Here is a 17,223-nt window from a genome sequence, read left to right as displayed (position 1 = left end):
AGCTTATTTCACATTTTCAAACTCAAAAATAATGTAAATGAAAAATAAAATTTCAATTTTTTTTGCATCGTATATCGAGATCTTTCAAACAAGATCCATATTGCATATTTAATATTTCAATAAGCTTATAATTTTTTAGCTTGAAATTGTCTTTTTAAAAAATAAGGACCTTTTTTTGTTTCTTGAACCGGCTAGAATTATTGTGGGTGCGAACCTATTTCAAAATACTTTCTCAAGAAATAAGTATTTATTTCACATTTTCAAACTTAAAAATAATACAAATAAAAAAAATATTTGATTTTTTTTGCACCATAATTCAAATAAGATTCATATTGTATAGGGCAAATTATAGTTACCCCCCTCTAACTAACCCTTGCGAACACTTACCTCCCTCTAACTTTTTTTTTGGCACTTAACCCCCTCAAACTAACTGAAATTCAAACGGTCATAACTTCAAACGGTCATAACTTCTTCGTCCAAAATTGAAAATATGCAAATTATATATCGATTTCGAGGTCTTGAAGTCAGCTTTCTAATGACACCAAAATCATATCACGATTCAAAGCACACAGAAAGTTATGATCAAAACGGTCTTTCTGTCTACTAGCCCTTACTCTTTTGATCATAACTTTCTGTGTGCTTTGAATCGTAATGTGATTTTGGTGTCATTAGAAAGATGACTTCAAGACCTCGAAATCGATATATAATTTGCATATTTTCGATTTTGGACGAAGAAGTTATGGCCGTTTGAAATTATGACCATTTGAATTTCAGTTAGTTTGAGAGGGTTAAGTGTCAAAAAAAAAAGTTAGAGGGGGTAAGTGTTCGCGAGGGTTAGTTAGAGGGGGTAACTATAATTTGCCCTATTGTATATTTTTAGATTTCAATAAATTCATTACTTTTTTAACTTGAAATTGCCTTATTAAAAAATAAAAAATTATTTAGTGTTCTGCAACAGGTCTAGGATTGGTAATTTAGAATTTACTATCGGGTTTTTGAGGGACCTCCGTCAGTCCATCTACTAAAAACTCCGGCTCTCATCACGCAGACGACGGACGCAACTCTTTTGAACCGTGGTGTCCATTCGTTCGTGATTTTTCAGAAAGTCACCTATTACTCTATTGGATAAAGCCACACTGCCAATTTGTACATATATTTTATTGTGGGGCTCATCATGGATCCCACACAAATAATTCGAACCGTTCAATAAATGTAAAATATTTTTTCTATGGTTTCTGCGAAAAATCGACTCAATCTAATACCTATAGATACTCGATCCAATCATCTGAATTTTCATTCAGATTTTCAGATAATGAAAAATTAGATGATTTGATCAAACACTTTTAGGTATTGGATTGAACTATTTTTTTTAGGAGACCCTTGAAAAATTGTTTTACATTTGGTTCGCCAGACACTCTAATTTAGTGCTACTTTGGTGTGATTTTGATCAAGTAGTGTTGAGAGACAGGTGTCCAATACAAACCATATGCACGGTAGCGGGGGCGATATCAGTCTCCTTGATCACAATTTCTTTCTCATTGATTTCCAGGTTTTGCATTCTACTAGTTTGATAGCATTCACATTATTGTTTTAATCACAAAAAGTATACATATTTTCTAAAAACCTTTGATCGAGAAAAATATCAACCCACGAAATTGTACTTCGCTACCTTTTTATAAAGTTCACTAGGAGTAAAGATTTACAAAAGGTAGCTTCAAAATTGTACTTCGCTATCTTTTTGGATAGGGAAAATTTTCAATACATACACTTTTAAGGTGTGTACCATATGCACCTATTGTATGGTTCATATTGTGCCACCTCATTAAAAAATTACTTGTAGGACCGATCATTCATAACATTTTATTTCGTGTCGTAACTTTTATACTAAAAATTCGTAACTTTTCATCATATGATTCGTAACTTTTGAGTAATACATTCATAACATTTTGGGAATCATAACATTTTAGTGTGTTTCAATGAGGGTGCATATGATACACACCAAAATAAGGGGTGTGTATTGTAGCACTTCCCTTTTGGATATATATATTTTTTATCAGCTCTGCTATCCGCAGAGACAATTTGCAGAGAATCACGTAGAGAAAAAAGCGTTTGGCCTCATTTCGGATTCCGAAAAAATCTAAAAAAATATTCATAAATTTTTGAATATTATTTTATGAGGCCCTGTAAAAAATCAGCTCCAGCGGATATCAGTAAGTATTACTTTTGGATTCGAAGGGGCGAAAATTTATGAATATTTTTTTAGATTTTTTCGGGACTCGAAATGAGGCCAAACGCGTTTTTCTCTGCGTGGTTCTCTGCAAATTGTTTCTGCTGTTAAAATTTTTGATTTTTTATCAATTGATAGGAGGAAATTGGGGAAAGGACAGTTCAATTCTCAGCGATAAGACTTGATTATCGCTTGAACTCAGACATTTTATTTGGCAATGGAGTGCCACACCTCCTTGGTCTTACCTTTTTATATTGTTTGAAGGATTAATTAATGAGTCCTGCTATCCGTCGGTACGGATAGCACACCAACGGCTGCGTCGGGTCATCTCTGACCATCGGACGGTCGATCCGAGCTGTCCGGTGGTCGGAGACGGCCCGGCGTGGTCGTCGGTATGATATTGGTCAGTACCAATATCATTTCTATTAATTAATAGAGTGTACTCCAGCACACTTTACATATTGTTTTTATCTTTTATAATTTTAGAACAAATTAAACTCTCATTTTTTTTAGATACTACAATTTGTTGTTAACATTTTATCACCAATCTGTGATGGATCTCGAACTCTGGCTTCCATTGGGTTGTGAAGAAGGCGCCAGTGGTAGATTCTCACCAGCAGCGTAGTGACGGCGGGGGCGGCAGAGATGGCGACAACTTCAGCAATCCAAAACCCGATTTTGAGTGGACTATGTCGGTTTTTCACTGCTGTTGTTGTTCTTGCGGTTTTTTGGTTAATTTTTTATTTTTGATATTTTAGTTGTTTTTCTTGTTAGTTTTATTGTGTTTGTTATATTTCGGTAAGGTCACTTTTGAGCCGTGTAACCATTTTTCTAATTTATATATATCTGCATCTGGCTCGAAAAATCCCCAGGCCAATTGGTCTGGATACACGCAAATGATCGAAACTGCTAAATTTGTTTAAAATAGTTTTTTCAGGATTTCTAAAAAAATTTAGCTCATTCGAATATCTTTAAGGGCTTAATTGATTTCCGTTCAATTCCAAAAAGTTTTGATTAAGCTCTTACCAACATCTAACTGACTTAATTTTTTTGTTGGAATTCTTACAAAATTGAGCGGCTCGGACAATTTATGTGAGACCAAATGATGTACCCATAGTCCGACTGCAGAGGATCCCACCCCCAAAACGAATGTATATCTAATCTACTAGGAGTACAATCTAGTGCCTCAACAACTTTCAAATCTAACTGATAAAACCAAAGAACCATGGTAACAGCCAACCCATGATCTTCTCACACGATTCTCATCAGTTGCTAACGGCTCAGATTGTGTCATTCACGGTCCCATTTTCAATTCTCGTGTGACTTGAGCGTTAACTTCAGAAAGTTGATTATGATTTGGAATTGATTGCCTTTGTCTGTTTTCTGGCCATATCTCTTCCTTCCCAATTCCCTCCCTCCTGTGATTCCCCTGATTTTCCTCTAAGGTCAATTTTCTCTCTAATTTTCCTCCTCATTATTTTCTCCTTCCATCCCCAAGTTCCAAACATAGCCATTGATTCATGCCTTTTCTGTCTGGTATAATTCACGCACGTGAAAATTCTGTGAAAAACACACGGGAGTCAGGTGATTTCTAAATTCTGTAGGGAAATCAAATCTTATTTCTGGATTTAGGGTTTTAGAAATTTCGAAGATTCCCTTCTGTTTAGGTTGCTTTTTGGGGGTCACGTGAGTGCTTAGGCTGACTAGGATCATGATTATATGATAATCCATCAAACCCCTGTAGTCAGTTTGAAGACCTATGAAACCCATGTTGTAATCTGATTTCTATTCAAGTTTGTTGGGCATAAAAGGTCTGTTAAATCAATTGGAAGTTTTCTTGTGGGTTATTTATTTATATTTTTTTTATAACCAGTTGTCTGAGTCAGCTTACACCCAACTCGAATAATCGGAGGACTTTAAACCCACTGTCCGCTGGTCCTTGGGGTTTCTTGACCTTGCAAAAGGGTAGATGATGGATTTCCTCTTTGCTGAAACCCTAGGGGACGTGAAATCAAGTGGGGAAACCGTCCTAAGCGCAGTTCTCCCATTGTTGAAACTCCTCACCCTCACTATCATAGGCCTGGTGCTGGCCCACCGGAAAACCCAAATCATTCCTAAAGACACTTTCAAGCTTCTCAGCAAGCTTGTTTTCGCCCTCTTCTTGCCTTGCACAATCTTCGTTCACCTCGGTGAATCCATCTCTTTCAAGAATTTTGCCCTTTGGTGGTTCATTCCAGTAAACGTGCTAATAAGTACTGCAATTGGGTGTGCGTTGGGGTATTTGGTCTCGAGGATATGTAAACCGCCTCCAGAATTCGTTAGGTTCACTGTCATTGTGACCGCGTTTGGGAACACTGGCAATCTGCCCTTAGCTATCGTTGGATCGGTTTGCCATTCTGCGGATAACCCTTTTGGTCCCGATTGCCATAGAACTGGTGTGGCTTATGTTTCTTTTGCCCAATGGGTGGCTGTGCTCCTTGTTTACACCCTTGTTTACCATATGATGGAACCCCCTTTGGAATATTACGAGGTGGTTGAGGAAGGAGTTGAGAATACTGAGATTGTGGAAGAATTACCGGCTGTCAATATCAGTAGGCCACTTCTTGTGGAAGCTGAGTGGCCTGGGATAGAGGAAAAAGAGACTGAAAATTGCAAGACACCATTTATAGCTAGGATATTTACTAGCATCTCTAACATTTCTCAAAGTTCGCTTCCGGATCCTGATTTACTAGAGGAGGGAGATCGTACAAGGAGTACCAAATCTATTCGGTGCTTGGCGGAGCCGCGGATGGTTAGGAGAATCCGAATCGTCGCGGAGCAAACACCAGTTAGACACATCCTCCAGCCTCCAACAATCGCTACTCTATTTGCCTTTATGGTGGGGATGATTCCTCCCCTTAAATCTTTTGTTTTTAAAGAAGATGCTCCGCTTTCATTTGTCTTGGATAGTTTAGAAATATTGGCTGGTGCAATGGTGCCCTCAGTGATGTTGATTCTTGGAGGAATGCTTGCGGAGGGTCCAAATGATTCTAAACTAGGAATAAGGACTACAGTGGGCATCATCATCGCGAGGCTCTTGGTACTCCCATTGGCTGGGATTGGGGTTGTTTGGTTTGCTGATTCAATGGGTCTTTTGATCCCAGGGGACCAAATGTACAGGTTTGTGCTTTTATTGCAGTATACCACTCCGAGTGCCATCTTGTTTGGAGCCATTGCGAGCTTGAGAGGTTACGCAGTGAGCGAAGCTTCAGCGCTCCTCTTCTGGCAGCATGTGTTTGCTCTGTTCTCGATTTCGATGTATATCATTCTCTACTTCAAACTGCTGCTCTCTTATGTATGAGGTTTGTTTTAGACCATTTTCCTTGTACTGCTTCTGATATCTGAGGTTTTTTAAAACCCTTTTATGTTGGTGAATACATTTATCTAGATTGAAATAGAGTGCCACGTGGTTGACTATCACAGTGTGGGAATTCTATGCTTGTATGGTCTAAATTTTGGATGAGAAGCCTCTTTAAAGCATTAGCAGACATCTGTATTTGGATTATTTATGGTGAAATGGATTGAGTGACGTCCCTTAGATCAATCATACATGCATATATACATCCTTATGTTTAATTGCAGACGTGATTAAGGGCTCACTAAAGTACTAAGCCAGCAGTTCTGGTATGCATGGAGTCATGGACTATGCTTCTCGACGTGTCTTTTGCTTGCTTATGTTTGTGCAACTGTGATAAATTTCCACTTTTCAAAATCACGATTTGGGTCTGGCACATCGCCATGTGAAATACTTTTAGTGCTCAGAAAGAGATACGAAGAACAGATCATTACTTCCAATGAGTTTAATCATACACTTCCCCAAAACGCCCAAAACCACTACGCATACGTTAGTGCATTTCACCTAGGGTCTATACAGATGGCCGGATGGAATATTACATGTGCATTCTCTTTTCTCCATGCACAGAAAACTCAGAAACTCCATCCCTCCTGCTGCATGGTTATAGGATGGATGCCTCCATTCTAATGTTATTTGCCTGCTTGCTATGTTTTACACGAGGAGCCTAGGGCTGCAAACAAGTCGAATCGAGCCGAGCTTTAGAGTGTTCAGGTTCGTTCATTAAATTTTAAAGCGAACTTGAGCCAAGCTTGAACTCTATAAAAATCTGACGAGCGTAGCTCGAGCTTCCCTAGGTTTGGGTTGAACTTGAACTTGTTCACGAGCCTTGACGAGTTAAAAAATATTAGATATTTATGCTTTCATACAGATCTAGAACTACAAATAGAATTTTATTTTGTACAAAAAATAAGTTCATACATACAAAAAATTATAAAACATGGTAAACTTTAAGTTTATAGTACTCCAGTACTTTTGAAGGTTTATACATGTACAAGTTATAAAATTTTCATTCTGTACATGTAAAAGTTTATACATATTGAAGGTTATATGTGAAATTTTGTAAGATATATACATATACTCCAGGTTTGCGAGCCTAATCGAGCAGAATTCTGCCAGGTTCAGGTTTGGCTCATTTGTTAAATGAGCCTAAAATTGAGGTTTAGGTTCGGCTTGTTTAGTACCCGAACCAAACTAGAACGAGCCTTTACCGAGTCAAGCCTCGAACAGTTCCGTTCATTGCAGCCCTAGGCAGAGGGGACTTTTACCCGTCTTTAACTTGGATTGTTGGTCCCAGCTGTTTGCTGGGTTTCCGATTTATTTTGAAAGACACATTTTTGGTTTATTGGTTATATCTTTGTTGTTTTTGGCAACTGTTTCAAAATCATTTTCATTCTCATGCTGGCATGATTCGTCTTTTTTATTTTTTCTCTGGAGAAGGTACTACTTTTCACCAGTTTGCATGTCAACATCATGATTCATGAAACAAGTCTACCAGTGGTACCCGAATAAGGAAGAAACGTATTGCTGAAATGACCGTTCTTTCTTCCAAAATTTTCGAAAGAAAAATCCCCCTAGTACAAGAACAAATTAGATGAAGATTGTTTCTCATTAGATTGCTGGCTTCGTAAATTGGGGACAAGGAGTGATTGGTGGAAGAATGAAACTGGGTGATTCATGTTTAGTACCTCGTTGCACGACTTTTCCTTATTCTTGCTCTTTTGTCAATAGAAAATGCCTGTTTTGGTTCACAATGGAAGAAGACAGCACAAGGGGACCAACTTCAATGCCATTGAAATATTCAGCTGGGACCTGTGTCTCACATGACTGCCACCTGGTGCGAACATCACAGAGACTTCCATACGAGGGGCATGCTCAAAAATATAATATCGTAAATCGGTTCTGAGGGAGGATTAAACTGTACTCTTGGTTCAATTTTTTTGGAATCAACAATATTTTTCTTTGGTAATTAGATTTTATTGCACCAAACCAAAACAGGAACAAACGGCAAAAGCCCAGATTGTGATGAATTTCTTTGTATGCAATGGAGCATGATGTTTTTTATTTTGTCTTAGACCCAGTCTTGATTTTTCTTCGCTGGATTGACTTATATTTATTTACATCTGTGATTATAGTGATGAAGCTTATTTTGCAGCCTGAGAAGAGTTTACATTCAGATATGTGGAAGTGATATCAAGGACTCGTGCATTAGAGGGATGCTGAGCCCGCTCTGTCTCTATTGGGTCTTGGCCAACGTGACACGCGTTCCTTTGTATATGTAAAGTTCGTGTATCGTAGACACTTTGGTAAGGGTATGAGATATGAGTCTAACAATTTAGGACATTAAGTAAATTTAGCAATTCGATCTTTTACAATAGAACTATGTTTTAGACTTGTGTGTTTACATGAAAACTACGAAATGTTATATAGCACCTTGTAAGCATTATGTATCCTAGTAACTGCAATGAATATGTTATGAAATACAATTAGTTTCCCGTGTCATCATCCTTGTCCTCGACATGCGAATTGGATGAATCTTCCTTGTCTTCGACATGCGAATAGGATGAATCTAATACTTATGGGCCCGGTTGAATGTGGGATGAGTTTTGGGGGTACTATTTAAATTCTTTCTGGATTCTTCTCATTCCACTCGGACAAGACTCTCTTAAGTCTTACTATCTGGTCACACTGATTGTGTTTTATGGATCAGCTTAACCTTTCGGTTTGAAATGGATCATTATGTGCTGATCATTTATTCTTGGGTGCCAGACATGGACGCCCACCACTCCTGCACTAGCTCTGAGGGGCCTCGTAGTGATTGTTTCCGAAGGCATAGAATCCTGTTGTGCATAACCGCATATTTCATGCAGTTTCAGCCACACGATTCTGCTTCGAGATCCATATTTTTTGAAGTTGAGACCGATGGAAGAAACAGATTTGAGAACATAGGATCCTATCTTCCAGTCATTTTTACCGTTAGACTCCGAACAATTGGAAGGGGTTGAAGAGGTGGTTGCTATATGCCACTTTCGAGAGGGTTTGGATTCTCTCCATTCCCGGTTTTGGACGGGATGAGACAGTGCAAATATGAACCAATATTGGTATACTTAGGTAGGGGTCTTCGAGCAAATCCAAACCATTAATTGCAGCAATGAATAATCCATATTTGAACTGTCCCTTTCAGTTCAAATTAAAAATCGGAGAGAGCTAGAGTCTTCTAGAGAGAGTGTGTCTGGGGGTAGGGTTCCCACGTCCCTCCCCTATCGCTGCCCTCTCCTATCGCTGCCCTCTTCCATTCTTTCCCCACTTCCTTTTCCCCCTCTTCTCTTCCCCCCCCCCCCCTTCAGCTCCATATTCTCTCTCCTCATCTACCTCCATGGTTGCGAGATGGTTGAGACTCTCTCTTTAGAATGAGAAGATCTCCCACTCTCCCCATCCATATCTGAGTTTTTGGCTCTTGGCTCCTATCAATTTTTTGCGACGGACTCTCAGGCTATAAGGATTTTGCCACCCGCAGAGACGCATAGATTTGCGGGTTCTGACATCGGAGCTAGTTTTTTTTTCATGTTTCCCTTTTGTGTTTTACTTTATTTTCTTGTATTTTGTGGACCTTCGTAGTATTTGTTCAATTATCAACATAAGTTTATGTTTTCTCCTTAAAAAAATTAAAAATCAGAAAGGATCCCATTCTTTTCTGCGGAGATGATCTCCATCACTCCAAGTGCAAAATAAGGAAGTTACAGCCCTCTGTATCATCATCATATGTATTTGAGACAGTGATGTACTTATTCCAATTACGCAAACGACGTTATAGACTTATATAAATTTGCTTTATTCGTTTTGTGGTCTCAAAATCTTGGACATGATCTTTAATAAATTTTTTCTATCTACATCACTCACTCATTACTCTTAAAAACTTTCCTTGAAACCGAAACCGAACTACCAACTTTTAATGCTCAGGGATTAACTAGTCCAGTAGGAAAACCGTTGGGGTATCGTATATGGTGCAGTTGTGGCAGCTTTGCCGTTGCAATCTTTCCCTCTCCTACTTTTCCAATCCCATGTGTAGAGAGAGAGAGAGAGAGAGAGAGAATAATGCCCAATTGGTGGGGGCAGGAGTACCACCCTTGATGAAAACACTCCAATCACTTGCTTGGTTCCACAACGGAAACTGTCAAGAAATTCCCAAACCCCCATAAAAGAGTGATCGAAAATAACAACACCAAAAACGGAATAGGGTTCCTTCTGTTGCAGATATCTCTATCCCTATCCCATTCTTCCAAGCTTTTGTTTCCTTCCCACTCACGCGATGCAAATGAGGGACGATATTGTGTGTATATATATGTAGCCGTCATCTAATTTTATAAACAAAAAATAAATTTTACGAATTTTTATCCCACTTATAGAATTTTTTCACTTAAGGGATTTGCGAGAGCCAATTTCATTTTTTTTAATTAACTTGAAAATTATGTATAATACGCTGGAATATATGGAGTTATACAAAAGTTCCGGTTCCCCATTGGGACCGCCCTTTTTTGGACTTCACGATAAAGCGTTCGGTTTTCACGCCAATACGTGGTGAAGAAGGTCACTAAGAGCACTTAATAACCATTACTCTCGTTAGAAAAATGAACTTTCAAAGATTGATCGTCTTTTTCTCCGATGACTTATGCGATTCGAACAAGGTTTTTTTACCGAACAAGTTCATACTCATGTTCGATCAATTTCATATCTTTTGTATGGTTCTTGAACATACCAAGATTTACAAAATGAACTGCTCAAATCGTAAAACATAAGGATCACGTGAGAGTAGAGTGAAGAGAATTAGGGTGTCCACCGGGATAAAATTTTGAATTTTTTTATCACGGTCTATTTTTTTAGATTAATCGTTAAAGATGAAAAACGTTCGATAAGGACAATCTTTTTGTGTACATAGTACGTTATTCTTTCTATCGAAATTCTTCTCATCGAGATGAATGATGTGACTTGTGACGTAAAAATTATCACCAAAAATTAAAATAGTTAACTGAAAATTGAATAATATTGTTAATAAAAATTAATTTAGTCAAAACTCAACCTAATTGTCGCATAATTCCCTTTACATCACCCCCACAGAGATGGAGTGAAGAGAATTGGAGAGTGACGCTGGCAAAAACGTTGGAGCAGTCATGGGGGTCTTTGCCGTTAGGATCTTTCCCTCTCCCAGCTTTCCCATCCCGCTACCACTTTTGAGTAGAGAGAGAGAGAAACAGAGGAGAGAGAAAGTCACGAAGAAATAAAAACAGTGCCCAAGGCTTTGTTCCATATCTCTTGCTTTGTTCCACAACGGAAACTGTCAAGAAATCCCCAATGCTGAGAAAGAGCAACCCACCCTCCATAAACTAATGATTGAAAATTACAAAACCCAGAAAACGGAATAGGGTTCCTTCTGTTGCAGATATCCCTATCCCTTTCTTGTAAGCTTTTGTTTCCTTCCTTCTCAATTTTTTCCCCTTTATTTTATGCCTTGTTCATGGAAAGCATATATCATGTTAATCACACCTTTTCAATGGCTTTTCACTGATTTGTCAAGGTCTCCTCTGCATTTTGCAATCTGGGTGTCTCATGCTTTTCTTACTTGCTCATGTGAAACTTGCCTGAACAACCCATGAAATTCTGGCTTATGCCTCGTTCGTTCGTTTTAATCTCTTCTTTTTTCGGTGAAAGTGAGTATTGTTAGGATAATTAGATTAGCACACTGGCCCTGGGTTGAACCTTCTTGGCTTCATTCATTTTAATCTTAATGACTTACTCGTAAATGGTTAAACAATTTTCAAGTTCTTCTTTGCCTTTCACGGTGTGTTTTTTTTCTTCTTCTCTATCTCTCTTCTGTTCCTGGCATTTCTTATACTTGCTAATGTGAGTAGTATCAGTTAATGGGTTTGTTTGTTTTCCTCTTTATTGATATGGGTTTTTCTCTTTTCTTTAAAGGAAAAAAATCATGTTCTTGTTTTTTTTTGGTTCCTGGGTATTGGGCTTTTACTCTCAGGTAAAGGTGCTGTCACTTTAGCATTTATTTTCCCTGTACTTTCCCATTGTATGGCTTTGCATTTGTTAACGTTTGAGGCAGGTATTGGGTTTGTTGAAGCTTGAATGCTGCTATATTACTGCTACTCTTTCCTCTACCTCCATTGTTTGGGTTTATTTGCCACTCTTCTCATGGGCCTTGGTTTTTTAAGTTTTGGGTTTTAATCTATAAAATTTTGATAGTTTGTGTAGTATATCTTCCTCCTTCGCGACTTCATGGAAGAGAGTATCGATTGAGTATTCGTTTTGGGGAGCTTTAGCGTTTGTACTTATTAGAGTTTAGACATTTAGATTTGGTCCATCTAGTCAGTTTAGCCCGTTTAGTCTGTCTAGTCCGTTTAATCCATGTCCATTTAGAAAACAGTTCTCTCGCTATTTTCATTTGATGACTCATTTCTTTTTCTACTGCAGATTTCTCTCCCTTAGTTGATAAGAAAGGTGACCCATGTTCTCTTTTGCAGTTATTTTCTTTGGTTTTCGTCTTTTGGTTATCTACATTGCAATTGTATTTGGATGCAAGCTGATTTTATAGGGATTTAATTTTCAAGACTTTCTGCAAAATAGAAGACATCAGACAAAGGGTTGGATTGTTTGTAATTTGGCTTTTCTTCCCTTTTTAATTAGAACAATTAGTTGAGTAACTTAAAGGATGGGGGATCATTTTGCTTTGCTGGTGGATCAGTTGCTTACTGAATCCACACTTCAAGCAGTTATTGAGAGCAGAAAGCAATTGGAGCAAGCCATGCCCTCGACGAGTGAAGATGTGGTTAACGATTTTCATTCCTATAGGGTGGCTATAGATAGTGGATCATTACCAAGGAAATTGGTTGAATGTAAAATTTGCCAGGATGAGGATGAGGACTCGAATATGGAGATACCTTGTTCATGCCGGGGCAGCTTGAAGGTCGGTTTGTGTTTTAACCTCTGATCATTCATAGGAAATGCTAATACACTAGTGTTCATCTTTTGTCACGGTCTTCTTGTAGAACGCTAGTGAGTAGATTAATCTTTTTCAGACAAATGAAACAAAGGAGCTGCCTGTTCCACCTTCAAACCCCACCCCCACAACCTTTTAGAAAAATTTCAGCCGCCCAGTGTCCTATGATGGTTCACATCATGAAAACTGTCTTTTGAAAGAAATGACAAGGCGCTTGTTATACAAGGTTTCACTTGTCTAGTAGGCGTAGACCCTCCAATTAGTACTTCCGAATGACTACTACTGAAGCTATTATGATTCTCTAATTGCTTAATTGAGGCACTTTTCATTGATGTACATTCCCATATCAATAGAGTCGACCATAACTTGTGTTCCAGGCCCAGCACTTTTGGGACAAAATGCCTAGATATGGCTGGGTCACAGTTTGTTGATTTGTGATGGAAGGTTTCCTTATAATATATTACCAGAGAAAGTATCCATGTGAACACCTTATTTCTCTTAGTACATTCCTTTTCATGGCAAATCTTTCTTATTTCGTTTCTCTAAATAGTAATACACAGTAGTATCACTTCTCCTCAAATGACTTTCGGTGTACATTCATTCAATCCTATGGTAAGCTGATCTGGTTAACATAGGCATATTTGCATTCTGGAATCTTCTGCTCATTAGCACAATTTGTACTTATAATTCAGTTTAAATTGCAGCACATGTTTGTTAGGTTGGAGAACTTTTACAGGAGGTTGGTTTGCACAATCAGTGGAAGACGAGGGGTGCTAAGTCTGACTTGGATTACCCATAATGTATAAGCAATTATAGAGAGAGATAAGAGAACTCAAGGCATTAAAATAATGTGGGGTGGCCCTATATTTATATGATTCTATAACACTTCTACCCAAGAGTCATGTCCTTTAACACCAAATAATGTCTTTTCATTCAAAATTAGAAGTCATGCCTTTTAGATGAAAGACAAGTCTTAGTGCATTATCGAGGGAATTGTGGAGTTCAAAAATATCTGATCACGTAGTAATCTCTGGATTTTTCTAATTACTTAGAAATCTGTAGACGTTAACATAGTGCTAGGTGTACCTTCACCTTCGCCTTGTCCATTGATCATGCCTGATATGGTGATATATTTGAGGGAAGCATAAAAGTATGTCTATTCTTTTTGCATACTGTTTTTTCTCAATTCTATACTAAGAAAATTTGGTTTCCAAGGATTTCATCATTTTCACCAGTTCTTAATATTCAACATTTGCTTCTGCAGTATGCCCACCGTAAATGCGTTCAAAGATGGTGCGATGAGAAAGGAGACATTGTTTGTGAGATTTGCCACCAGGTCTCCTATTGCTTTCTTAAAAATCTGCTTCTGCAATGTTTTTACTAAATTGGCAACCAATGATATTTGATAAGTGATACATACCATATTGCACAGTGACCGAAACACATTTTGTGTTTTCCTCTCTGCTTTTTTGGTTCCTCTTGTCGAAATCATGAGATGGTAACTAGTTCTGTGCTTGTAAATTGCAGCAGTTCGAGCCAGGATACATAGCGCCACCTCCTCTTTTTCATTGTGGTGGTACACCAATGAACTTCAGGTTTCTTCTTTAGTTCTCTTTTTATAGAGCACATTTCCAAATAAGAGTATCAAAATTTTCCACTGCATTCATTTTCGAATCTTCTCTCTTCACACTGATGATTTTCAACTGCATATGGGGTCGTCACAGGGGAAACTGGGAGGTTTCAAGCAGGGACATTGATCCTCCCTTTATCGATATGGTTGCTACTGACCGCATCTTTCTGCATTCAGACTTGGATGACTATTCACCACCCACATCAATAAGCCTGATATGTTGTCGCGTGGTAGCTATGATAGTAATCTCTTCCCCCCTCTGTGTGTGTTTGTGTGTGCGCGCGCGAGCCCGCTCTTGAGGTTTATTTTTGGAACCAGATCTTAAGTGTCTGGTACTCTAGAAGCATACAGAGGTTTTTCTTCCAAGTATGTTTATCCCTCTGTTCAGACAACTAAATCCTTTCTTGCTTTTACACTTGCAGTTCATGGTCCTTCTGGTTTTACGCCATACTCTACCAATCATAACTAGTGAAGCTGGAAATTACACAATTACCTTGGTCATGGTGAGAGTGCCTTGCACACTTCCATTTTGTGAAAATGAAAAGAATGCCAATTTACATCTTGGATAAAGCTCCTGCTTGATTTTGCAGCTACTGATGTTGAGAACCATTGGGATCCTTTTGCCTATTTACATCATGGGTAAAGCATTTACTGCTATCCAGCATCGTCGACACCAACAGGTCAGTTTCATGTCAACTTGGAAAATACGGGCAGAATACCTTCTTAACCGCCACAAGGTGAATGATCTGGAGTCAAACTTAATGAAGTGGCATAAATGAAAACTAAAGGGATATTCTTTTCTACCCATGAATCTAAAACTCATTTGTTCAAGGAATGGAGAACTTGGGCAATAGTCTCTATGAGAGGATTAGCTTAACAAGTTGGTGCCAATGCGTTATTCTACATCTTAATGATGTACATAGGCAATCGAGAATAAAGACCAAGCCAACTACTAAGGCCGGCGCTCCCTTTACCAGGATGACATCTTGGGTTTGATTCTCATGTGGGGTTCCACTCCTCACCACCCTAGGTCAGATTAGTTTGACTTATGTATATGATATGGTCCTCACCACCCTAGGTCAAAAGAGCCTGTTGCTTAGCTCAGAGGGCCTGCCGGCTGCCAGAGTACCCTACTAAATACTTCCTTAGACAATACACTAGTCATTTTGTTCATGTCAACAAAGGTAGCTAGTTAAGTGTACTCTTTTCACAAACACATTACCACCAAAGATGAAGTTTTTTTTTTTTTTTTCCGACTTCATTGCTTTGCATTTTTTCTATGTGCTAGGAAGTTCGCAACTCCCCTCTTGCTACATCAGATGAAGAAAATGAACTGCCGTGACTGCAGCCTCAGCCACGTCTCATTCATCTTCGGTAATTTCTGCAACACTCTTGCTCAAGGGAAATGTTTTCGTACAATCCAATGCGAGAGTATACGTTCTTTGTGGTCCAGATGGTGTAGACGTAAAGAGATGCATCTGTAATGAACCCCTAAGATCGTTTAGCGAAGGGAAATGATCAACTGTAAATACAAGTACCACTTTAGAAACAAAGTGAAAAAAGGAGTGGCAAAACTGATGGACAAATGCGCAGAAATATTTCCACTGTTGCCCAAAGCGCGCAAGGAAAAAATACTAATACAAAAGGAAGAGCTTGTAACTAGCATGTGAGTTTTCATCAAGTTCAAGTTGCGGAAACAGCCTATCTGCTTGCGGGGTAAGGCTGCGTACGTCCTCATGCACTGAGTAGCTTGTTTTAGTATGCAGTATCTTTTCCCCATCTTTCTAGGAATAAATTTAGCTTGTTTTGCGTGGAAAGGCGAGGTTATAGTTACACATAAATGAAGACAATAAAAAGGAGTACAAATAGTAAAGGAACAAATTTTTTTCCCCCCCCCCCCCCCCCCCCCCCCCCCCCTTTTTTTTAATCATTTAGCACTCTTTTTCTCGTAAGCAAAAATTCAAATTTCACATGATTCTAAAAATTCAATATTCAAAGTAGATTATTGATGTCACTTTACATTTTAAGTTCTCCATGACACTATGTCTTAGAGAAAAGGAAGAAATGTAAGTGTAGTGTCGATGGTTTAAAGTGGCATGAGTTTTGTAATTCTCAAACTCTCAGAAAACAGTACGTCCTTTTACGTGACATTTTGGTTGTATGTAATGGGTCCTTTTTTTTTTCTTTTTCTTTTTTCCACTCGATAAATGCCTAGCTTACTCTTGCGGGGAAGGGGGAAGGGGTATGGACCGTATGGTTAAGCGGCATACAGATGGGCAAGCTCAAAAGGCGTCAACCACGACATCAAGCAGTCACGCTCTTGGCTAGAATCAAACCTTCACCTTCCATGTGAAAGAAGTGAGGAAGTGCCGTTGGGTGACAAGCTCGTTGGCATGTGATGGGTCATTTGGATGATTTAGGGGTGTTTCCGCGAATGAATAAATTTTTTTTGGCATCAAAAAAGAACTTCATTGATATAAAGATAGATAATACAAGAGAAAGAGCAACAATGCTATCGGCGTAAGATAGAAAAAACGCTAATGAATAAATTGTGGACTTTCTTTTCAAAAAACAAGAAAAAGTTGTGGACTATGACTTTTTTTATTTGTCTATATTGAATTCTTTTTTCGCATTTCTTAGTTTTGCGCCAAAATTTAATGAACTATTGATTTGTCTCGGCCATAAAAAGTTGTAATCCTCAACTTATTTATTAGCGGAAACGCCCATGCTAAGATAACTGCAGTAACAAATGATATATAAAGCTATAATTTCAGTAAGGGAATTGATTTTGTCATTCTCATTTTTGTTAATGTCATTCCCCTTCTTTTACAAAACAAATCATCTAATCAATACACAAAGAAGAGTGACATTAACATAAAGGGGAGTGGCAAAATCACTCCCCTCTCGGTAAATAGTAGAGTGACAAAGTTTTTGAGAAAGTGACTTTTTGAGAAAATACGACAAAACCACCT

General features: G+C 38.4%; 2 protein-coding genes across 7 annotated transcripts; both read left to right on the top strand.

Annotated features, from left to right (window-relative positions):
• Positions 1–3,596: 3,596 nt before the first annotated feature.
• On the top strand, positions 3,597–8,120 carry LOC131302614 (protein PIN-LIKES 2-like). 3 transcript variants are annotated; one of them, XM_058329345.1, is made up of 2 exons: positions 3,597–5,568; positions 7,774–8,120. In XM_058329345.1, exon 1 carries the CDS (start codon positions 4,197–4,199, stop codon positions 5,565–5,567), a length of 1,371 nt encoding a protein of 456 aa, XP_058185328.1. In that variant the 5' UTR covers positions 3,597–4,196; the 3' UTR covers position 5,568; positions 7,774–8,120. The 3 variants fall into 3 exon arrangements, with proteins under 3 accessions (XP_058185328.1, XP_058185326.1, XP_058185327.1); XM_058329343.1 differs by having other exon boundaries at positions 3,611–5,568; positions 7,754–8,120; XM_058329344.1 differs by lacking the exon at positions 7,774–8,120 and adding an exon at positions 7,350–7,583 and having other exon boundaries at positions 3,611–5,568.
• A 2,624-nt stretch (positions 8,121–10,744) lies between these two features.
• On the top strand, positions 10,745–16,030 carry LOC131302613 (uncharacterized). 4 transcript variants are annotated; one of them, XM_058329339.1, is made up of 9 exons: positions 10,747–11,074; positions 12,096–12,122; positions 12,309–12,588; positions 13,886–13,957; positions 14,149–14,216; positions 14,346–14,493; positions 14,674–14,754; positions 14,842–14,931; positions 15,540–16,030. In XM_058329339.1, the coding sequence occupies exons 3-9, from the start codon at positions 12,334–12,336 to the stop codon at positions 15,591–15,593; spliced, it is 768 nt and encodes a 255-aa protein (XP_058185322.1). In that variant the 5' UTR covers positions 10,747–11,074; positions 12,096–12,122; positions 12,309–12,333; the 3' UTR covers positions 15,594–16,030. The 4 variants fall into 4 exon arrangements, with proteins under 4 accessions (XP_058185324.1, XP_058185322.1, XP_058185325.1 ...); XM_058329341.1 differs by having other exon boundaries at positions 10,745–11,074; positions 12,096–12,588; positions 14,346–14,481; XM_058329342.1 differs by lacking the exon at positions 12,096–12,122 and having other exon boundaries at positions 10,749–11,074; positions 12,395–12,588.
• The last annotated feature ends 1,193 nt before the right edge of the window (positions 16,031–17,223 follow it).

This window comes from Rhododendron vialii, chromosome 10a (assembly GCF_030253575.1).
Source record: "Rhododendron vialii isolate Sample 1 chromosome 10a, ASM3025357v1".
Lineage (NCBI taxonomy): Eukaryota > Viridiplantae > Streptophyta > Magnoliopsida > Ericales > Ericaceae > Rhododendron > Rhododendron vialii.
Note: the sequence above shows the minus strand (reverse complement) of the source record. Positions and strands in the feature narration are given on the sequence as shown.

Bases quoted from the DNA above. Each gene is read 5' to 3' on its own strand.
- LOC131302614 (XM_058329345.1), top strand. From the start codon at position 4,197: ATGATGGATTTCCTCTTTGCTGAAACCCTAGGGGACGTGAAATCAAGT.
- LOC131302613 (XM_058329339.1), top strand. From the start codon at position 12,334: ATGGGGGATCATTTTGCTTTGCTGGTGGATCAGTTGCTTACTGAATCC. The intron at 12,589-13,885 runs GTCGGTTTGTGT...TTGCTTCTGCAG, and splicing joins CATGCCGGGGCAGCTTGAAG to TATGCCCACCGTAAATGCGT. The intron at 14,932-15,539 runs GTCAGTTTCATG...TCTATGTGCTAG, and splicing joins AGCATCGTCGACACCAACAG to GAAGTTCGCAACTCCCCTCT.